Source organism: Centroberyx gerrardi, chromosome 12 (genome assembly GCF_048128805.1).
Source record: "Centroberyx gerrardi isolate f3 chromosome 12, fCenGer3.hap1.cur.20231027, whole genome shotgun sequence".
NCBI classification, from domain to species: domain Eukaryota; kingdom Metazoa; phylum Chordata; class Actinopteri; order Beryciformes; family Berycidae; genus Centroberyx; species Centroberyx gerrardi.
In genome coordinates this window covers 5,803,072-5,820,960 of record NC_136008.1, presented here as the reverse complement: position 1 = coordinate 5,820,960, position 17,889 = coordinate 5,803,072, and the positions used below count along the sequence as shown (strand labels likewise).

At 40.9% G+C, this 17,889-nt stretch overlaps 1 protein-coding gene across 1 annotated transcript; it reads right to left on the bottom strand.

The window, feature by feature from the left end:
• Positions 1 to 76: 76 nt before the first annotated feature.
• Positions 77 to 9,984, bottom strand: ica1 (islet cell autoantigen 1). The gene is made up of 13 exons (XM_071924412.2): positions 9,968 to 9,984; positions 9,681 to 9,852; positions 9,104 to 9,176; positions 8,521 to 8,644; positions 7,214 to 7,412; positions 5,921 to 6,046; positions 5,524 to 5,622; positions 5,309 to 5,409; positions 5,053 to 5,090; positions 4,792 to 4,854; positions 4,355 to 4,624; positions 1,655 to 1,744; positions 77 to 1,409 (listed from the first exon to the last, which is right to left on the bottom strand). The coding sequence occupies exons 1-13, from the start codon at positions 9,982 to 9,984 to the stop codon at positions 1,288 to 1,290; spliced, it is 1,494 nt and encodes a 497-aa protein (XP_071780513.1). The 3' UTR covers positions 77 to 1,287.
• Positions 9,985 to 17,889: the final 7,905 nt, after the last annotated feature.

Genomic DNA, 17,889 nt, shown 5'->3' with positions numbered 1-17,889 from the left:
TACAAACAGAATTCAAGGTAAGGCAATCAATATATTTGGTCATGATTATATATCAACAAATGTAAGTCACATGGCTTGAACATCAAAAATCAAAAATAACACAAGGCAGAGTTACAACAAAATTTAAATACACACGTTTCACCCTCTCATATGTTTAAAATGAATCCAATAATGATTCTGATTAAGTCCTATACTCTGTTGTTGACTGGTCATTAGATTAAGGCATTTATTCTTGTATATATTCACTTGATGCAGCATTATAGTCAATATTAATTGATAAAAATGATTCTATTTACGATTACCAAACTCTTTCCAAAAGATTTGCAACAGGCATTTCTCACACCTTGAATTAGTTTGGCTCTGAAAACACACTGTACCTCATACTGCATATATTACCCATGAATGCCCATAACTGTGAATGCCAAACAATTACGTGTCCAAATGATAAAAATATTGATGAATGATCTCACGTTAATTTAAACATATTGTTCATACAATCACACTTTTACTGGATAACATAAAACATGCAACATGCAATAATAAATGAGTGATATGCGTATATATACCCATTGACAGAAGTCTAAAAGTCATACTTCTGTAATGTATTCGATAGGCATCACAATTACAGTATGTAGCAAACACAAACTTAAAAGCATGAATCTTAAGGAGATCACTTTGCTATTTTAAGAATGGAACATCCTTTGGTTGCAGGATCATCTGCTTTACCCTTTCAGATCATGTGACATAGACCTGGGTCAAATAGTTGCAAATAATTCTTAGAGTACCTGATGGGTGGGGTTCTGCATCAGGGTGTTTCAGATGGTGTCATGTAAGTCGTCTATGATAGAAAAGTATACTGTAGTGACTTTTGAATACTTCATTGTGATTGCCTTAACTTTCTTGCACTCAGTGTGTTGCCCTATCAAGTAAACATGAACTATTGCACTGTGACCTTGATATTTTTCTTTTCTTTCCACTGTTATGTTTCTCACAAAGTAGTTTTGCCTGTTTGCAATCATCAGTAATGAGTCAGAAAAAAAGCCTAAATGCTACTGCAGACTACAGATCTCCAAGGCAGCTAATGTAGGAGGCTTATTGTTCCAAACTCATACTGAGGTATCCATGCTAAAAATGTGTATGTTAAACCCCAGTGAAATAAACAAGTAGAATAAAGTCCTGCAAATGTTTCTGTTCTCACAATGGAAAAGACGAGAGCTGATCATAGGCTAGTCGCCCACGGAAGAAGGTACCCATTTGAAAAGATACCACTATGGCACTGAGGAAGGACTATGCGTTGTGAAGTTCATGCTCTCCGTCACTTTTGCCGACTGCGTCTGGATTGGACAGAGGGTCCAAGTCAGCAAACAGGTTGAACCATGCTGAGAGGTCTTTGGATGTCCCTGCCGTCTCTGTAAAATGAGTTAACAAGGGGAAATTTCACCAAGACAAACTCATATACGTTTACTAAAACCACGGTGAAATTCAAACGCCTTCACTTCAACGACCGCATCTGGCTGAGCTCCAAGTTTATTCATGGAAATAACTTGTACCCCACAAGTACGTTTTAAAGCACCCATAAACACAGGTTTCAGCTGGAAACATGTCTTTTCTTTCAAATCTTTTCATATGTTTTACTCATTTGGCTCCGTCCTACCTTTTGCTGCTGGCCTAGAGGGGTTCTGATTGGCTCCAGATGATTGCTCTGTTGCCTGGGAGACAGGCTGTGGAATGCTTCTGGCCCAATCTGAAATGGAGATGCAGATTTAGATTAATCAACAGGGGACACTTAACATGCCAAAGCAGGATCCAACACATAAATCATCACACTCTCTTACACACCACTGATGTGGACAGACCTTGTGTAATAGACAAGAATACAGCAATAATCAAAACATCATTTATTATTGCAAAATCACATTATCAGTGCTTTATTAAATCCAGGCCAATGTTATTAGTTCAACAAGCACTAAATTAAATTTTGAGCTGTAGCTTCCACAAAATTTTATTTTTACTGTGATTTTCTTACTATTTGAATGTTCAACAAGTATTGTGTTACGAATAGCAATAAGGGTGCACACTTGCAGTGTTGTTTCATCTTTGTTTTTGTTCTTGTCTGGTGAAGTCAGAGTCACCAATGATTAGCTCTGTTCTGAAAATTTAGCTTTCATCCTCTACATGTATCCAGAAGAAATGAAACCAAAGTTAGGGCAAAATACATTTAAACTCATCTCTTCAAGAACTATCTCATAGGTGCTCCAGTCCCAGTCTCTTCTGCCAGTGTTTACTGCAGCAACCAGATATACACTGCCTTCAGAAAGTATTCAACCCCCCTTTTTCCACAATGTGCGGTGTTGCAGCCTGAATTCAAAATGGATTGATTGAAAATTAAATTCAGAAAAAAAAAAAAAAAAACGGCTTGGCACATCAGGATCTAAGGATTTTCTCCCATTCCTTGCAGATTTGTTCAAACTTTGTCAAACTGGATGGGGAGCATCTGAACAAGTCTGGCCTTTGGCTGGGCCACTCAAGGACTATCACATTGTTGTTCCTTGGCCATTTCAGTGTTGATTTGGCTGTATGCTTAGGGTCACTGTCCTACTGGAACATAAACATCATTGCTCCAATCTAAGGTCTTTGGCACTCTGAAGCAGAATCCTCAAGAACTGCCTGTATTTGGCTCCATTCATTGGGTTGAGATGGTGTTATACGAGTGAAGAGCTTAGTGCTTTGTATTACAACCAAAAGAGTTCTGTTTTCATTTCATCAGACCACAGAATCTGTTACGCCACGCTCTCAGTCTTTCATATGCCTTTTTTTGCAAACTCCAGGTGTGCTGCCATGTGCTATTTTTTTTTAGCAGGAGTGGCTTCCTTCTGGCCACTCTGCCAAGTCGTCCAGATTTGTGAAGTGCTACACTGATGCTGTCCTTCCCACAAGATCTTTCATCACAGCCAAGAAACTGTAGTTCTGTCAAGAGTGGTTCCTTGGGTTCTTGGTCACCTTCAAGACTCAAGGTCCTTCTTGCCCGGTTGCTCAGTTTGGTCAGACGATGAGCTCTAAGAAAGAGAACTAACCCAGAAACCTACTGATAAAACTGACTGCGCTCTTGAGAACTCCACCACTTTAGAAATTGTTTTATACCTTTCCACAGAATTCTACGTACAGTTCCTTGGACTTCAAGAGACAAAAAAATCCTGATTTAATTTTGAATTCAGGCTGTAACACCACTTAATGCGGAGAAAGTCAAGCGGGTTGAATCCTTTTTGACGGCATTGTAAAGGTAGAGATTAATCAGGCGCAGGTGTGTCTTGTTGACCAGCTGGACTGCTCCTGGCTCTCTCAGCCTCCCTTCTAACACTCAGATCGCTCTGATCCCATTGTCCATATGCTCCTCCTCGAATTGCTCTAATATACTTTTATTTTGAAGTTGGAGAAAAAAACAACTTCCAACCCTCTCCTTGGCCCTTACTTCTCTTTCTAGCACTTTGCTTTAGGGTCACAAGAATATTGTCCGGTCACTATACTGTGACTCTGACTCCTGCACTGCATTATTGCTTGTAATGTTGGTGATCCGGGAATTTAAGTTTACTGTCACGCTCTTTCTAAGTCATCAGGTGAATGCCTAAAATATAAATGTACATTTATATTTGTTTGATTTTGAGTTGTGTTCGTCCTGTTGTACTACAAATTAATTTAGAAACACTTAATTAGCTATGAAATGCCAACTTCTTACATTCAGCTGGTAAATCACATTATGCAAAGGTTTTCATTTCCTTATAGCGGTGTACTATTCACAGCCGCCAAGCTGAAAATAGACAAATAACAAAACCAGACGAGGTGCTGGCAGTCGCTGCCCAGAGCAGGATGAAATGGAAAGTGACTGGCAATTAGCTAAGGGTAAGCAAATCTAATTGCCATGTTATAATAGCTCCTTTTTCGTTTGACAAATCATTTCAAGGCCACTTTTCTCCCTGTGTGGAAATGGTTAGCCATAATGGAAAAAACAGCTCAATTTAGTTGGATTCTTACATTTGTTAATGCACTCATTCACGGGAAAGCAGAATAACTAATTATTTAATTTTCAGGCATATTTATCTGACCACAGTACTTAATTGAATTAAGATAATGACAACTCGGTTTGATATGTTTTTGCATGCATTTAGCGAAGGGAATAATTGAAAAACTCAAGTCCAATCAGTTGATATAATACAAATTATTCTTTTGACAACTAAATAGCATTTTGTACATATTTACACCTTCTCTTGCTCGCTCGCTCGCTCTCTCTTTCTCACTCACACACACACACACACACACACACACACACACACGCACACACACAAAAGCATGCCCTGACCTGAGAGGGAAGACTGCAGATTATTCAAGCTCTGGTCCAATAGGTGGGATGGTAGAAAGAAGGAGTTTTCATTCTGCTGGGCCTCCACTGGTCCCCCTCTACCTGACGCTGCACTCGTCCCCTCCTCCCTCTCTCCAAACACCTCCGTCCACTCCTGCGAGAACTCGCCCTCATCCAGAGATGTACCGCCCAGGATCTCATTCAGCAGGGCCATGCTGTCCTTCTCCTCTCCCTCTTGCTCCGGATAGGCTGAGAGAAGATCTTCATTTCCTAGAATGACCAGTGAGATTTTGTACAATCAGAGGCTGTGGGCAGTCATGCCTTAACCCTGGATTTCAAGATTATTTTGTAGATATAGATTATAATATGTAAAAAATTGTTATCTCAAAGACAGAGAAATTCAAGTAAGCAAGGGTCAACAACTGACGTTTCCCAACCTGTCATTTGGCTTCTTATATCCGTGTCTTCAAATACGTGTCCAGAAACTGCTTTGGTCTGTGCTGCAAGAGATGAATGCAAAATAAGAATAAATGAATGAATACCCATTTCCAATAAATGGTATCGAGGTCATTCTGCTTTGCATTGGCTTGGTAATAAGTAGGCCTAGGCCATTTCTCAGTAAACACAAAGCATTTGCATATAGTAAAAATGTGCCACATAGTTAAATTAATTTATTAACAGTCTTTTACCTCCTCTGCCCTCATCGTTGGTGTTCTCATTTACTAGTGAGATGAGTCTATAAATATGACAATCAAAAGAAGATCATGATTAACAGTTTCATGTATGTGAGACAACAGGTGCATAGAGGTACAATGCATGTTTAGGTTCAGTCCAGATCCCTTTGTTCAATGTTTATAATCATTTGTATTTTTTTCTCAGTTTTCAGCATTGGCATGCATAAAGGTTTTGTCTACCTGCATGAGTAAAAACCAAAACAAGTCTTTCTGTACTCACTGGCCATCTGCGGCCTCAGCTTTCTCCCCATCTTCTGCCTTTGCTTTCATTTTCTTCTTCCCCTTTTTCTTAGCCTGCTTGTCCATGGGATCTTGTAAGCTCTGCAGGAGGAAGCAAGTCTTTCAGTATAGGCCATCTCTCAAGATATATAGCTACTTCTTACAGTGGCAGAACCGTCACAAATCCCAACTGTAAAGGTCATGATGCACTCTGACCTTAAGTGTGGAGAACTCATAATGCTGACAGCCCTTGAAGCTTTCATGAATGGCAGCCATAGTGTGAGATGTCTTCTCCCAGAAGTGCAATAGTGTTGTCTGGAACACAGATGAACAGCCAAGGTCGTACATTCTTCTGGTCTTTTGTGGCAGTAATTATCTTAGGCTAAATCCATTCATTTATTTCTCATGGCTAGTGAACAATGGCTCCTTAGGTGGCTTGATAGCCTTTGGGACAATCACAAAACCTCTAAACTTCCATGCAGTCTTTTGTATTGCTTTGTTCCCTTCATGTTTGTCTTCCTTCCTGGCTTAATGCCATGTGGTAGGACCATGGAAAACACTCCATTTAACATCAATGGACTGTGTGTGCAAACAACTGGGTTTTGTGGTATACCTGGTATGTGGTTAAAACATGAGAGAGTAGGTTGCAGCGACTGGCTCCCAGCAAGTCAACTTTCTGGCACACATCATTCTTCAGTTTGTCAAAGCTTGTTTTGGTGGTGCGCACCTGGGCTTGAACCTGTGATATAGGAGATAGGGCATGATGCTCTACTGAAGATAAGGTCAAAGCATCTTCTATTATGTAGCTTACAGCTGTGAATGGGGAAAACAGACATTGGAGTTAAGGTTTGTGCGTGTTCGTGCAAGTTATACTTAAGTGTAAGCAAAATGGAGCATGCCTAGTGGTTGCTACACTGTAGTTTGAACTATTGAACCATCATTTCATGGTGTATTATGCCCTCTAGTGGCAAGTAAGTATAGCAAATTCTGTTTTGCAGAATTATGCTGTGAGTGTGTTCTTCGATAGTGGCTAGATAGTCTTTATAATGTGGACAAGGGCCCTAGACTAATTGCAACATTAACAATATAGTGTAAACAGTCGTTAGCTAAACTTAAGCATAAAGTCCTTTTGGAATCCAACTGGAAAATCAGGAAAATTCAACTGGTTCTAAGAAGTGATCGAATCCAATGTTTCTTAATATGATTCCTTGGTCAGAACCAATCATTCACCCTTGATGTTTTTTAATGAAACAGCGCACAACAAGACAGGAAAAATAATTCAAAACATCTTTAAAATTCCTAAGTCCAAAGTCCTACACCCACCCACATACGCCCATACACACCAAACAAAACAATCACACCAACAACAACAAAAACAACAAAATTGAAAATGGCAAACATCCACAGCGCCAGTGGCCCAGACAAGCACAACTGACATTTCAATACATAAGGCACACAGGGACCACAGGATCTATAGCACCCATACACCTCACCTTGTACCTACGGGTGCCAACCTGTCCAATTTGGCCTGACGAATCATAAAGTTCAGTAATACTCCTGGTACCTTTTTATGGACAGAATACACAGTCCCAATATGATAATGTTGCCATGGAAGTTGGCACTGGTTTGGTGCAAGGGACTCAAAAAAGTGTGCAGATATTCAATATCTTAGAATTTGACAATTTTTAAACTAAATATGGGACACTAAAACTCTCTATTGAAACCCCTACTGTTGAAAATCTTTTAGCAGCTCTTTAAGGCAGGGTGACCCGCAGCTATTCAATGGTAGGGAAAATTCTGGGATCCATTTCTGCCTCTGTAATTAATTTACAAAAAAAAAACCTTTATTAAACGACCAAATATAATGTGCAAAGACTGTATTGTACCCACAATGCTACAGACAAACCTTGCGGAACTTCTCCATCTGTTTGTGTGTGTCGGGATCCAACTCCTGGGATACATCCTTCATCCAAAGCAACGCTCCACGGTATTCGGTCCTGGACTGTTCCATCCGATTCACTGTCAGCCACGTGTCTGAGATCGCCCGGTACCGAAACGTCTCCACCTCCTGGTACAGGCGGCACAGAGGGTTCCGCAGAGCCAATCTGTAGGAGAAATTACGTATTAATGTCACATTTTAATCAATCATTATCACGCTCATTTTCAGACATTAGTACTATTAAGTATTATCATAAACAAACCATCCCTGAAATGCATTGCCTGAGATTAGGGCTGAACAATTAATCGAAATTTTATCGAAATCGCAATATGGCGCGATATTTGTTAAAGGCGAAATGTGTGTCAAAATACCATTTTAAATTAAATATTGTCGTGCTGCAGAGACGTCCTGGCCTACACATCATATTCTACAGACTTAAGAAAACATCTTTGTTTGGTACAGATCCCCGCAAAAATCACACCATAATCATTTTAATACGTTTTTCAGTGAAAATGAGAATAATGATGTAAAAATTATCATTCCCTCTAATATCGCAAATCATATCGCAATTGCAATATCAGTCAAAATAATCGCAATTAGATATTTTTTCAAAATCGTTCAGCCCTACCTGAGATGGTATCTGAATTATTTGGTAAGTATAAAACGTACCACTAGAAGTATGCCGACCATACTCTGCTGTGAGGGTTTTTTTTTTAAATTCTGTTAAAGCTGCAATGGGAAACTTTGCACGTCGGTGGCTCCAAATGGCAACAAGAGGTAACTGTTTGAAAAGATGTAACTTAAATACCCAGAAATCCTATAAGGTGACGTCAGTAAACTGAACACAGCACGCTCGTGTTTACCAACCCGGCCGGTCTGTGATGCTTTATATCAAAGCATACCAAAGAGACGATTCTTCGTCAGTGGGTGTAGCTTTCTCTTAACGGAGTGACTGTACCTCTGCTGCTTAGGAGACAGTTTTGTTTTTTGCTAGTTTCGATTAGTTCAATTAGTTGACAGAGAAGTGTACATACCCAACACCAGAATTTAATTTGGGCAAATCGGGCGAATCTACGCGGTCTCAATTAGGAGCGATGGGAGACTCTTCTCTACTGCAGCCTCACTTTGTGGTTTGGGCTGATAAGATGGGTCTATCTTCACATCAAATATTTCCTAGTGCAGCTTTATCTTTTATCTGACTTATTTTAATGTCCCATAAGGATACAACAGCATACAACTGTCACACACTGAAGATGTTGTTGTATGTGGCCTACCTCTGCTGGGAGGAGAAGCAGAGTGCTTTCCCTGTGGCCTGCATGATCTTGCCCGCCCTGGTCTTGTCCTGCGAGCCCTGGGAGCGCAGGAACCGACCCAGCTCATTCTCCTCCTGGGAAAGGACTGCATGGGGAAGAGGGTTAATATTAGTCATAACATTCAGCCTTAAAGTAGTCCTTAAAGTAATGGAATTAGAAACTTTGATTGGGAATTTTGATTAGATAAGATAAAACTTTAATATATTCCCCATGGGGAAATTAGGTAATTCAATGAGTGTGTTTTCTTGTTCTTATTCCAGACATTAGTTCATATCCTAGTTAATTTCCTATTGAGGATAAGCCGTTTATATTTACCTTCATATCTCAATCACAAATAGCCCTGTATACGAATAAACAGAATATCCCAGCTATCATAATCAGGTTTCTAATCTGGATACGAGTTAATGCCCGTTCTTGTAGTTTTTACATGCGGCAACTGTACATGAGTATAACTGATATTTTTGGAATATGAACATGCATGTAAACCCATTCTCCCCACATTTCATGTTTTTGGTAGTAATGTAAAGATTTCATTTGAACGTACGGCAGATTCTCCTCTGGTACTGCTCAATCACCTTCAGCAGCTCCATGCATGTTCTCTGGATAGAGTGGAAGACCTGCAGAGCGACAGGAAAACAGCGTCGACACAAAGTCGGAGAGATGCCTGACCTTTGCATAGGTTATTCTCAGTAAAGGGGGACTGATGTACGCGTGTTCGTCAGACACATCTTCTTTTTGAACCACTTTTCATTATTCTTTTATCCAGCACCTGGCTTAAATAGGCTATAGATTGGATGTGCACACCTCTACTACCCCTTTTTCACTTCACTCTTCACAGCGATACAGTTGATGGAGGAGGAGACAGGTTAATGGAAGACTTTTAAGCCTCGAGCAAATGGGCATGGACTGTGCGAATCAATAGGCAGCTGGTCTCAATATTTTCATCAGTCAGTGGTGACACTGCGGAGCGCGCCTGTGGGCAAGCATCTGCAGTGTTTCTTGATGAACTCATCTGTTATATGTAACAGAGGTCTGTGGAAAGTTACAGTAACGTGACTGGCACTAAGTCATTAACCATGCTGTAAAACTACAAGCCCCAGCAGTTTTGTGATCCTCCTCACCTCCAACTTGGCATCCAGGTCCGCGTCTGACGCCACCACATGTTCGTCCTCTTTCTTCCCAGTGACCTTGATGAGCGTCTGCTTGGTTTTCCAGTACTTCTGCTGGAACTTGTTCACCACAGACGAGTCTTGGCTTTGAATAAAACGGTCAAGATAGTCCCGGGAGTAGCCACTGCAATGACACAGAAATTGGCCTATGTTGTGACTCCTGCTTTCCTAGTGGGTAGGAGTTCTTCATCAATGCGAAACTGAGTATATACTGTATATGTGCACAGAGGTATACTCACAAATTTCCTCCCTCCATTTTTTAAGATTACCTGTGGGTAAAGCAGAGCAGGTTGTAGTACATGTACTTCCTAGTTTACAGATGTAATAAGAGTAGTAATAGGCCAAAGATATGGCCTATTACTATGTAGTTAGTCATAATAAGGTATGACAAAGGTATATAGGCTTATTTGTGTTTCTACCAACCCACCCAGCTGTTGAAAAGAGTAACTGTAACACCACCTGTTATCCAGAAGTGCACCACCTGCTGTCTATCAGCTCTGGGATAAAAAGGAAAACCACCTTTTTATTTATTTATTTTTTTTACAGCGCGCGCGCGTCACGATTCTCTTTTAATAACACAGGCTATGGTGTGATGCGAGCCGCGCTGCTTAATTATAATACACACGCGCTTTACTGCACCTTATAATAAAGCAGAAAGACAATTTAGTGACATTGAATTAGCCTATGCAACGCGGCTTTATTCCACCCTACCGCACCGCACCAGAATAAACAAAACGCTTGACTCACTATACGGAAAACAGACTGCAATTCTCTCCCTCGCCCCTTTTGAATATGCTTCGGCTAGAACGGGCAAATATCTAAATGAAATTAAACTAAAATATGTTCCAGACGTACCTTGCTGTGTCGATAACATGTAGAAAAGGTCCTTACACTCTTTCCATCGCTGCACGGACAGCAGCCTTGGCTCGCAGCCCGGTGTAGGCCCGCTGTATGCACAGCTGCTCATTCAATTCAATGCATTCGCCTGCACGAAAGATGGCTGACGTCATTCAAACTGCGCTGACTCCCACCTCTAACCTATCGGCCTAAGATGCTGTCGCGCATCATGTTCAAATATTTGTCTCGTGCAAACAAAGCTTATGTACAAGTACAAGATGCTGTAGGTTTGACTTGTGTTGGCATTTCAAGGAGCAACGGTCAATTAATTTGCACACTTGTGTGAACGTTGTGGATTGGATATAAAAATGTACTATATATTTCAAACTATAGTATATTTCAAAATATGATATGCACACCTAAGAAGATGGCTTCGAGGGTGACACATTTTATGACACAAAAAAATTGCCTAGTAAAGCTTACTGGAAGCAGGAGTTGGAGTAAGTATCCTATAATCACAAAAAGACAGTAAATGTTAAAAAAAAAAAAAGATTAGCAGCCTTATTTATATGATATGTAAATGTCGTTATGCTGTTATTTGTACTTGTTTAAGCTCAAGCCAACCCCACCTCTCTGTACAATAATAGTACAGGCTCTGTGCACATGAAATATTTACCGGTGTGTAGTAGCCTGTGTGTCCACAGGATGGCAGTGTAACATAAGGAAGGACTCCCACACACTATTATCTTCTTCTCTCTCCTATTTGGGGCCCCGAGCTTTCATCTGTTGGCTGCAATTTATTTCATCACAGTGTACTGCAGCTGATCTAATAGCATGTATATTTTGTTGTCACCTAAAGGGAATTTCTTGTCATGCTCCAAATTGATGTACCAGTTTGTACCCTTGCACAGTGTTTATACTGCACAGTCACAAGGCGTGTGCAGCATGCAGCACAGAGGATTGTGCACAAGCTTGACACATTTATATACATTTAGAGAGTGAATTGTGGGTTTATGTTCTAAAAGAGCCTTGTATAAACCATTTTGCAGACAGTCTTAATTTGATTATCAGCAAGGGGATTTTGTGACCTTGTTTTTGGTTATCTTGCATTTGCAATACTCTAATACGTACCGCCAAATCTCTCTGATTTCCCAGAGTAAGTGCTTCAGCTTGCCTTGGCACCCATACCAAACCTTCACCTCTGACAGCAGCCCAAGGCCTTTGATGTGAGCAGATATAGGCGTCTCCTTAAGAGAGCATATTATCTCCATAACAACTGGTGTCCTTGACCCTATCTGATCCTTGTACTGCACTTACCAACCTTATCTTCAGGTCCAAGATGATATCAAAGCAATTTGGGTCCACTTAAACAAGACAGGAAAACAATTAAGGTCTTAAATTAAATGATTCTTTTGGGGGGCTTAATTCAATCAGGACAGAATCAGAGAAATTTGTGATACTGATCAGGAAGGTAGCTATGTCACGATTGATTTGGTCTGACATTTCCTTACCGTAACTTGTGTTTTAATGCTCTGTCCCTCTTTTGTGAGCTTTTTTATATTTATAAGGGCCTTCTTTCCTATTCTGCTATCATCAACTGTACACCAGCAAATGCCAAAATGACCAATGCATTGAGTCTCATTTTCTGGGACACAAGCTAAACCAGAGTTGAGCATGCCCTCATTATGAAGGTTTGCAACCCCTCGAGAGCGCCTGACCTGACCCCAAAAATTGCTCAATTGACTTTTTCCATCCGCAGTTATGTGTGGTGATGGGGAACCATGACATTTAGATTCACACCACTCCAATATGATCCCTTGCTCAGTGCGAGTTTTCCACACAGACTATAGCTCGAAACAGGTCACAGGATCAAAAGTGCCTTTTGCCTGAAGGAGCCACTGAGTAGATCCTCCTTTCCATTTCTCTACCAAATAGTGTTTTTCTCTCTCTCTCTCTCTCTCTCGCTCTCTCTCCCTCTCGCCAGTAACTTGCTGGAACACATTTAGATCCTGAGTAGAACTCCTCAGTGCCCACTCATCACTCTGCGTGGTGTTTGAAGATTACTACGCTCAGAGACATCCTCACTGGGCATCCAGGCAGCTTAGAGGCCAAAATCCATAATCCCTTACCCTTCATGGGAATTCTCCATGCACTTCAACATGCTGAAATACAGCCCCGCTGCAGCAGCCACTCATGGTCGAGGAACTAGTGCAGCCGGAGGCCGAGATAGATGGATGACATGTCTCATTGAATGTGGGAGAAGTGGAAGAAGTTAGATTTAAAAACAAGTTATACCGCAGACAGTTTCAGCCAAGAAGTCTGATTCGTAACCAGAGTTAAACGATTCTTGGAAGGAGAAACGTTGCTTTTTATTCTAATGTATAGGGATACTACTTTGGACAAAACATTTCAGTCAGTCCACATGCATTGGTAACTGTTGTATAAAAGCATAATCGCCCAGAGGACATTATTCACTGAAATGATGCGTGGCTGACGGCACTCGGCTACGACTCATACTTAGCTGCAGAGCCGTTCTACTAGTAATCACAGTAAATAAAGCCCTTTGGAGCATTATTGCCATATCAAAGAATGTAAGCAAGTGTGGTCCCTTGACTTCGTAATCTGCATGACCAAGTAATAGGTAAAGTTCAACTGTTATACTTATTGGATTGATGGGGTTTAGTTTTTCTCCTCTAGGCTACACACCAATAGCTTAGGGAGTTTGTCTGTGCCACAATGCAAGAATAACACAAATATCTCATACGCATATTTACTATTTTCTCCACATGACAGCGGTCCTTTACCCTAAACCCTTATGAAATATTTTCTCTGTTAAGACATTAGTTAGATAATAAGGGGGAGACATAGTTGATATTTATTAAAGTTGATATTTATCTAGATGCTTTGGCAACATTGTGAACTTTGATGCCAATAAAGCACATTGAAATAGAAAAAAAAAAAAAAAAAGAGAGAGAAAAGATTAACGTTTTTTTAAAGAAATGGCCTTAGTAGCTTTAGAGGCAGCTTGCAAGTTTGTCATTTTCATCCCTCCGACTCCATAAATTTGCCAACAATAGGTTGAAATCTAACGTAGAGAAAATCTCAGTATGATTGCCCTTGGTCAGCGAGGAGCTGGACCGCTACCCAGCGCTGCCCGCCTAACCTGTATCAGAGCAGTGCAGCTCTTTCCCCACTGTTTGGCATGCTCCGTGGCACCGAGCGCTGAGGGCAGAGCGTGTCACTGAGTTGGCACGGGCCTGAACTCGTTCAAGGTTACTCTTTGATTTAATGGTGATGCATTTTTTAAAACCGCATCATCCCTCTCTCTTGCCACCGCGCCTAGTCCATCTCTGTCACAAACACTGGCTGTGCATCTCACCTTTAGCAATGGAGGCACCAGGAAAGGTTGCTGAAGATATAAATCAATGGCAAACTAACCCCCAGCTCCGATGCATGCCGGGCCCTGATTGTTTTACCTGCCGGCTTTTATTAAAGGCAGGATGGCAAAGAATACTGTACGGTGTGTTTAGACTATAAAATGGTCTACTCATCATTTAGACAGCTTTTTCTATAGACACTTATAATTAACACTGTCTAGAAAGCCCAGACATTTTGGGATATAACAGTGTGTTGACGAGAAAATCAAATCATGGTGATTTTGTATCTGAACTCTGCCCTTTTCGAGAGGCAAATGAGAATATTTTCTATAGTGTTAGAGAGTTCGTTATTGTCTCTTTGTCTAGGATAAATAACAGCACATAACTGCACTCTATACTTAGGAGTCCTAATGGATGTCATTTTTGACAAGGTGTTGTTAGTTAGTCTTCGCCTCTCCGCTGCTGTCGGTTTGTTAAATATACACTGACAGGATTGTAAATCATAAAAATAGAATTTCAACCGGTTGCTCTTTTCCTTGGAGGTGCAGCGGCTTGCGAACAAGACTAGAGTGCTAGAGGTTAACATTGATGCTCACACCACACGCTGACACCTGCAGACATTCACACAAACACACACACACACACACACACACACACTTCAGTCTTTTTTTCTTTAATTGAAATAAAATCTAAGGTATTGACACAAGGGAACATCAGCCCTTGTGTTCTGTGGCAGCCTGCGTGACGATGGGGGGAGATGGGGATTTCCGATAGCAAAAAGTGATAAATCAGAGGATAGGAAAGGACCGTATTCATGAGTCATGTAATCCTCTTATGTCTCATGTCATTTTGAAAAGCCAGTAGATCCTCACCGTCAATACTTGTGTCTGTTTGGTTTGATAAAACTGTTCCTCGCCAGGATGTGAAACTGCAAATTTAGTGGTGTTAAACAGAAAAAGACAAAATTACTATGTGATTAGGTGAAACTCGGTGACCAGGGGCGGGTGGGTTTCCTAACAGCAACTTAGTACTAAAATAGCCTTTGTTCTGTTAGAAGCCACTGGACAGACACTTTTTGTGCTGAGATGGTTTCCAGAAACGATGCCCAGCTCTGCATCTGTCGTCCATCTGTTTGCATGATTCTGATCAACAATCTCAGGTGGAGAACTGGCTTCCAATATTACTCTGTTAAATATAAAGGCTTCCTCATCATAGTGGGACCGTAATGGCTGTCTCTTTCCTTAGAAACTCATTTATTTTGACTTTGCAAAGCGCAGGTATGAGTTAAAGGAAACAGCTGCAGAGTCACTCTCTGTCTTCCTTCATAATTTGAATCTGATTGTTTTGACAATACAGTACATACATAAATACACAATACATGTACAAGGCAGTATTGTCATGGCGCTCTGCACTCTTGCACTCCTTACTGTTGCTTGTAATGTTGCGATGTTGTAATGTCAGCAATCTAGGAATTTCAGCTTATTCTACTGTTTACACTCATTGTAAGTTGCTCTTGATAAGAGCGTTCGCTAAATGCCGGATGCATGAGTGGGAAAATCCTGACAGTCCGTGAAAAGGGGCTAGCTGATAAAATGTGAAAATTGCACTTGTCTTCATATAATGTGGGAAAGTGTGGAGACTTATTAATTTGGTGTTGAAAGCAACCGCCCCAGAGATATCCAGTCGACAGATATTTGCAAGCAGTCTAATTTGTTTTAGAATCACGATGAGCTGAGTAGCATTGGATCATAGATGTGCAAACAGTAAAATGGGGCATGGAGGGAGAATTTGACAATCGCTGCTGTCAACCAAACAAAGTGGCAAGAACTGACGGTACGATGCTAACAGCCATTAAGGCAGTAACAGTATTACGTTGTTAGCCAATTAGCGGTACCACACAGGTGCCCCCCCTGCATTTCTGTGTGGATCCAGGCTCTAAGGCGTTTCACTGAAAGGCCCAAAAAATTCTAATTTTCACACAGTTCCAAAGAAAATTCTGTATACCGAACGCAATATGAGCAGCGGGAAAGAATTAAATAGAGCGTAAACTTAATTTCATGTCGCCACAATTCATTCGATTCACGTGGGCTTAATAGTATTGTTCATTTTGCCGCATATTTAGGGGTGAAGTGTTCGTACCTGGTTATGTCTGGGGGGCATTAAGTCTGACTAATGAAATGACTCTATCCTCTGTGGCGTTTTAATCTATTCACTGGGAAAGTAATTGACAAGCCCACAGTATGTGCATTAGGATAGCTCTGGCGCCAAAGGACAGCTGTCACTAAAGCAATTAAAATGACAAAGGTTAATTAATTCTCTCCAGTTTTTACCTGATATGAGACATTCACAATGAGTGAGTTTTCATTTCCGGAGGAGTAATAGTGTTTTGAGGAGAGTAATTTATTTGTAATTCAAAAAACCACAAGCCATTGTCTGATAGAGCCTTTAATATGTCAATACCTCACACAAAACTGTGCCCCAGGACAGCTTCAGCCCCAGATTTGAAATGAATTCTGCAGCAGGACATGATCAGAAATGACAATTGGTTATTTTAAAAAAAAAATAAGATACCGAGTCTGTTTTCTGCAATAGGGCATACAGTAAATGTGATTTGTTTAAAAACGATGCATGTAAAGATGTCTTTTATACACTTTAATACTGCATTTAAACAGACTTGTGATAAGTGGAAAACACAGCCGAGACATGTACAATGAGGCCGGGGTTCTTGCAAGCGGGAGAGAAAACCAAGACACAAATAATTACTACGCCAACCACCTCTGACACCAGAAGAGCAGAACCCAAGAACTTTCTAATCCACCTAAATGTCAAAGCAACGTTCACAGCCCTCCCTCCGTGTGAATCTCCACAGGCTGCCAAAAGGCCAGTGGTTAGTCATCTGTTTACTCCTGCAGCTGCTGGGTGTCATTGGGACTCTGAAGGAGAAATCCCATGATTCTCTCTGCCATTTCTGACAGCTCCCGCCCAGACCACATTAATCAGGGATTGTGGGCGAGCTAGGGGAGAGACGGGAGGCATGGATGGCTCCGGCCCAGGACAACTGAACCGAGGGAGAAGATCTGGGCCCAAAGATAACTTAGACATCCGAACACTGAGCGGTTTGCGATGCTGTCGCGGCGTAACGGAGGCCAACGGAGATAGAGCTCGTTAAATAGACATTGTTTCTCCGAGGAGCGGTACTGTTCTTCCTGTTGTCGGGCAAAACGGCGCTTTAAATTTCACATAATTTAAAAAAAATGTCGCTTCTATAGAGGCTGTTTCACCTATATTACATCTGAACGCTATACCTTTCCCAGCCGTGTTAATTGATTCTCCAAGAAAGATTTTAATTAGATGTTTGTGTGTTTTGTTTGCAGAGTAAATATAAACAAAACAAAGTGAAACAATGTCTTTACTTTAAAACTAGATTTTCCCAACAGCGTCACCCCATCAGGTTTTAGGTCATATTATTTTTGTCTGCTTAATCACTTCACTGAGCGTATTAAATACTGCACAGAATAATAGATTGAAGTTTCTTCCAGATGACATCACTCAGAGAACAAATTCATCTCTCTCACACCAAATAAATTTGCGCCAGACTGTTTACAGTTCTCAAATACTTATAAGATTATGTGCATAATAAGTCTGCATTGTCTCAGTAAAAGTGCCCCATTAATTCTTTGAAGCAGCAGCTGAACAAACTATCTCTGGCACATTTGGCTAAGGGTGGAGAGATATCAAAGTCATTTTATTGAGATGAAAGAACTAGTCCAAACAGCAATCTGAAACATTAGTCATTTCTTCTCGTGGATGACAGAAACATGCTCTCAATTTACGAGTCAGGTGCTTCTAGTGATTTCTGCCAGCCTTGTTCCTCCACATCATAAATTCCTCTTTATGCTCACTCATCCCACAGGCAGACCCCCTATTCTTCGGAGTGCCCTGTCAGA

Excerpts from the sequence above, each read along its gene's own strand:
- ica1 (XM_071924412.2), bottom strand. Across the intron at positions 6,047-7,213 it reads AGATGGAGAAGTTCCGCAAG|GTTCAAGCCCAGGTGCGCAC; the intron begins GTTTGTCTGTAG and ends CCTATATCACAG. Across the intron at positions 1,745-4,354 it reads TCTGCAGTCTTCCCTCTCAG|ATTGGGCCAGAAGCATTCCA; the intron begins GTCAGGGCATGC and ends TCTCCATTTCAG.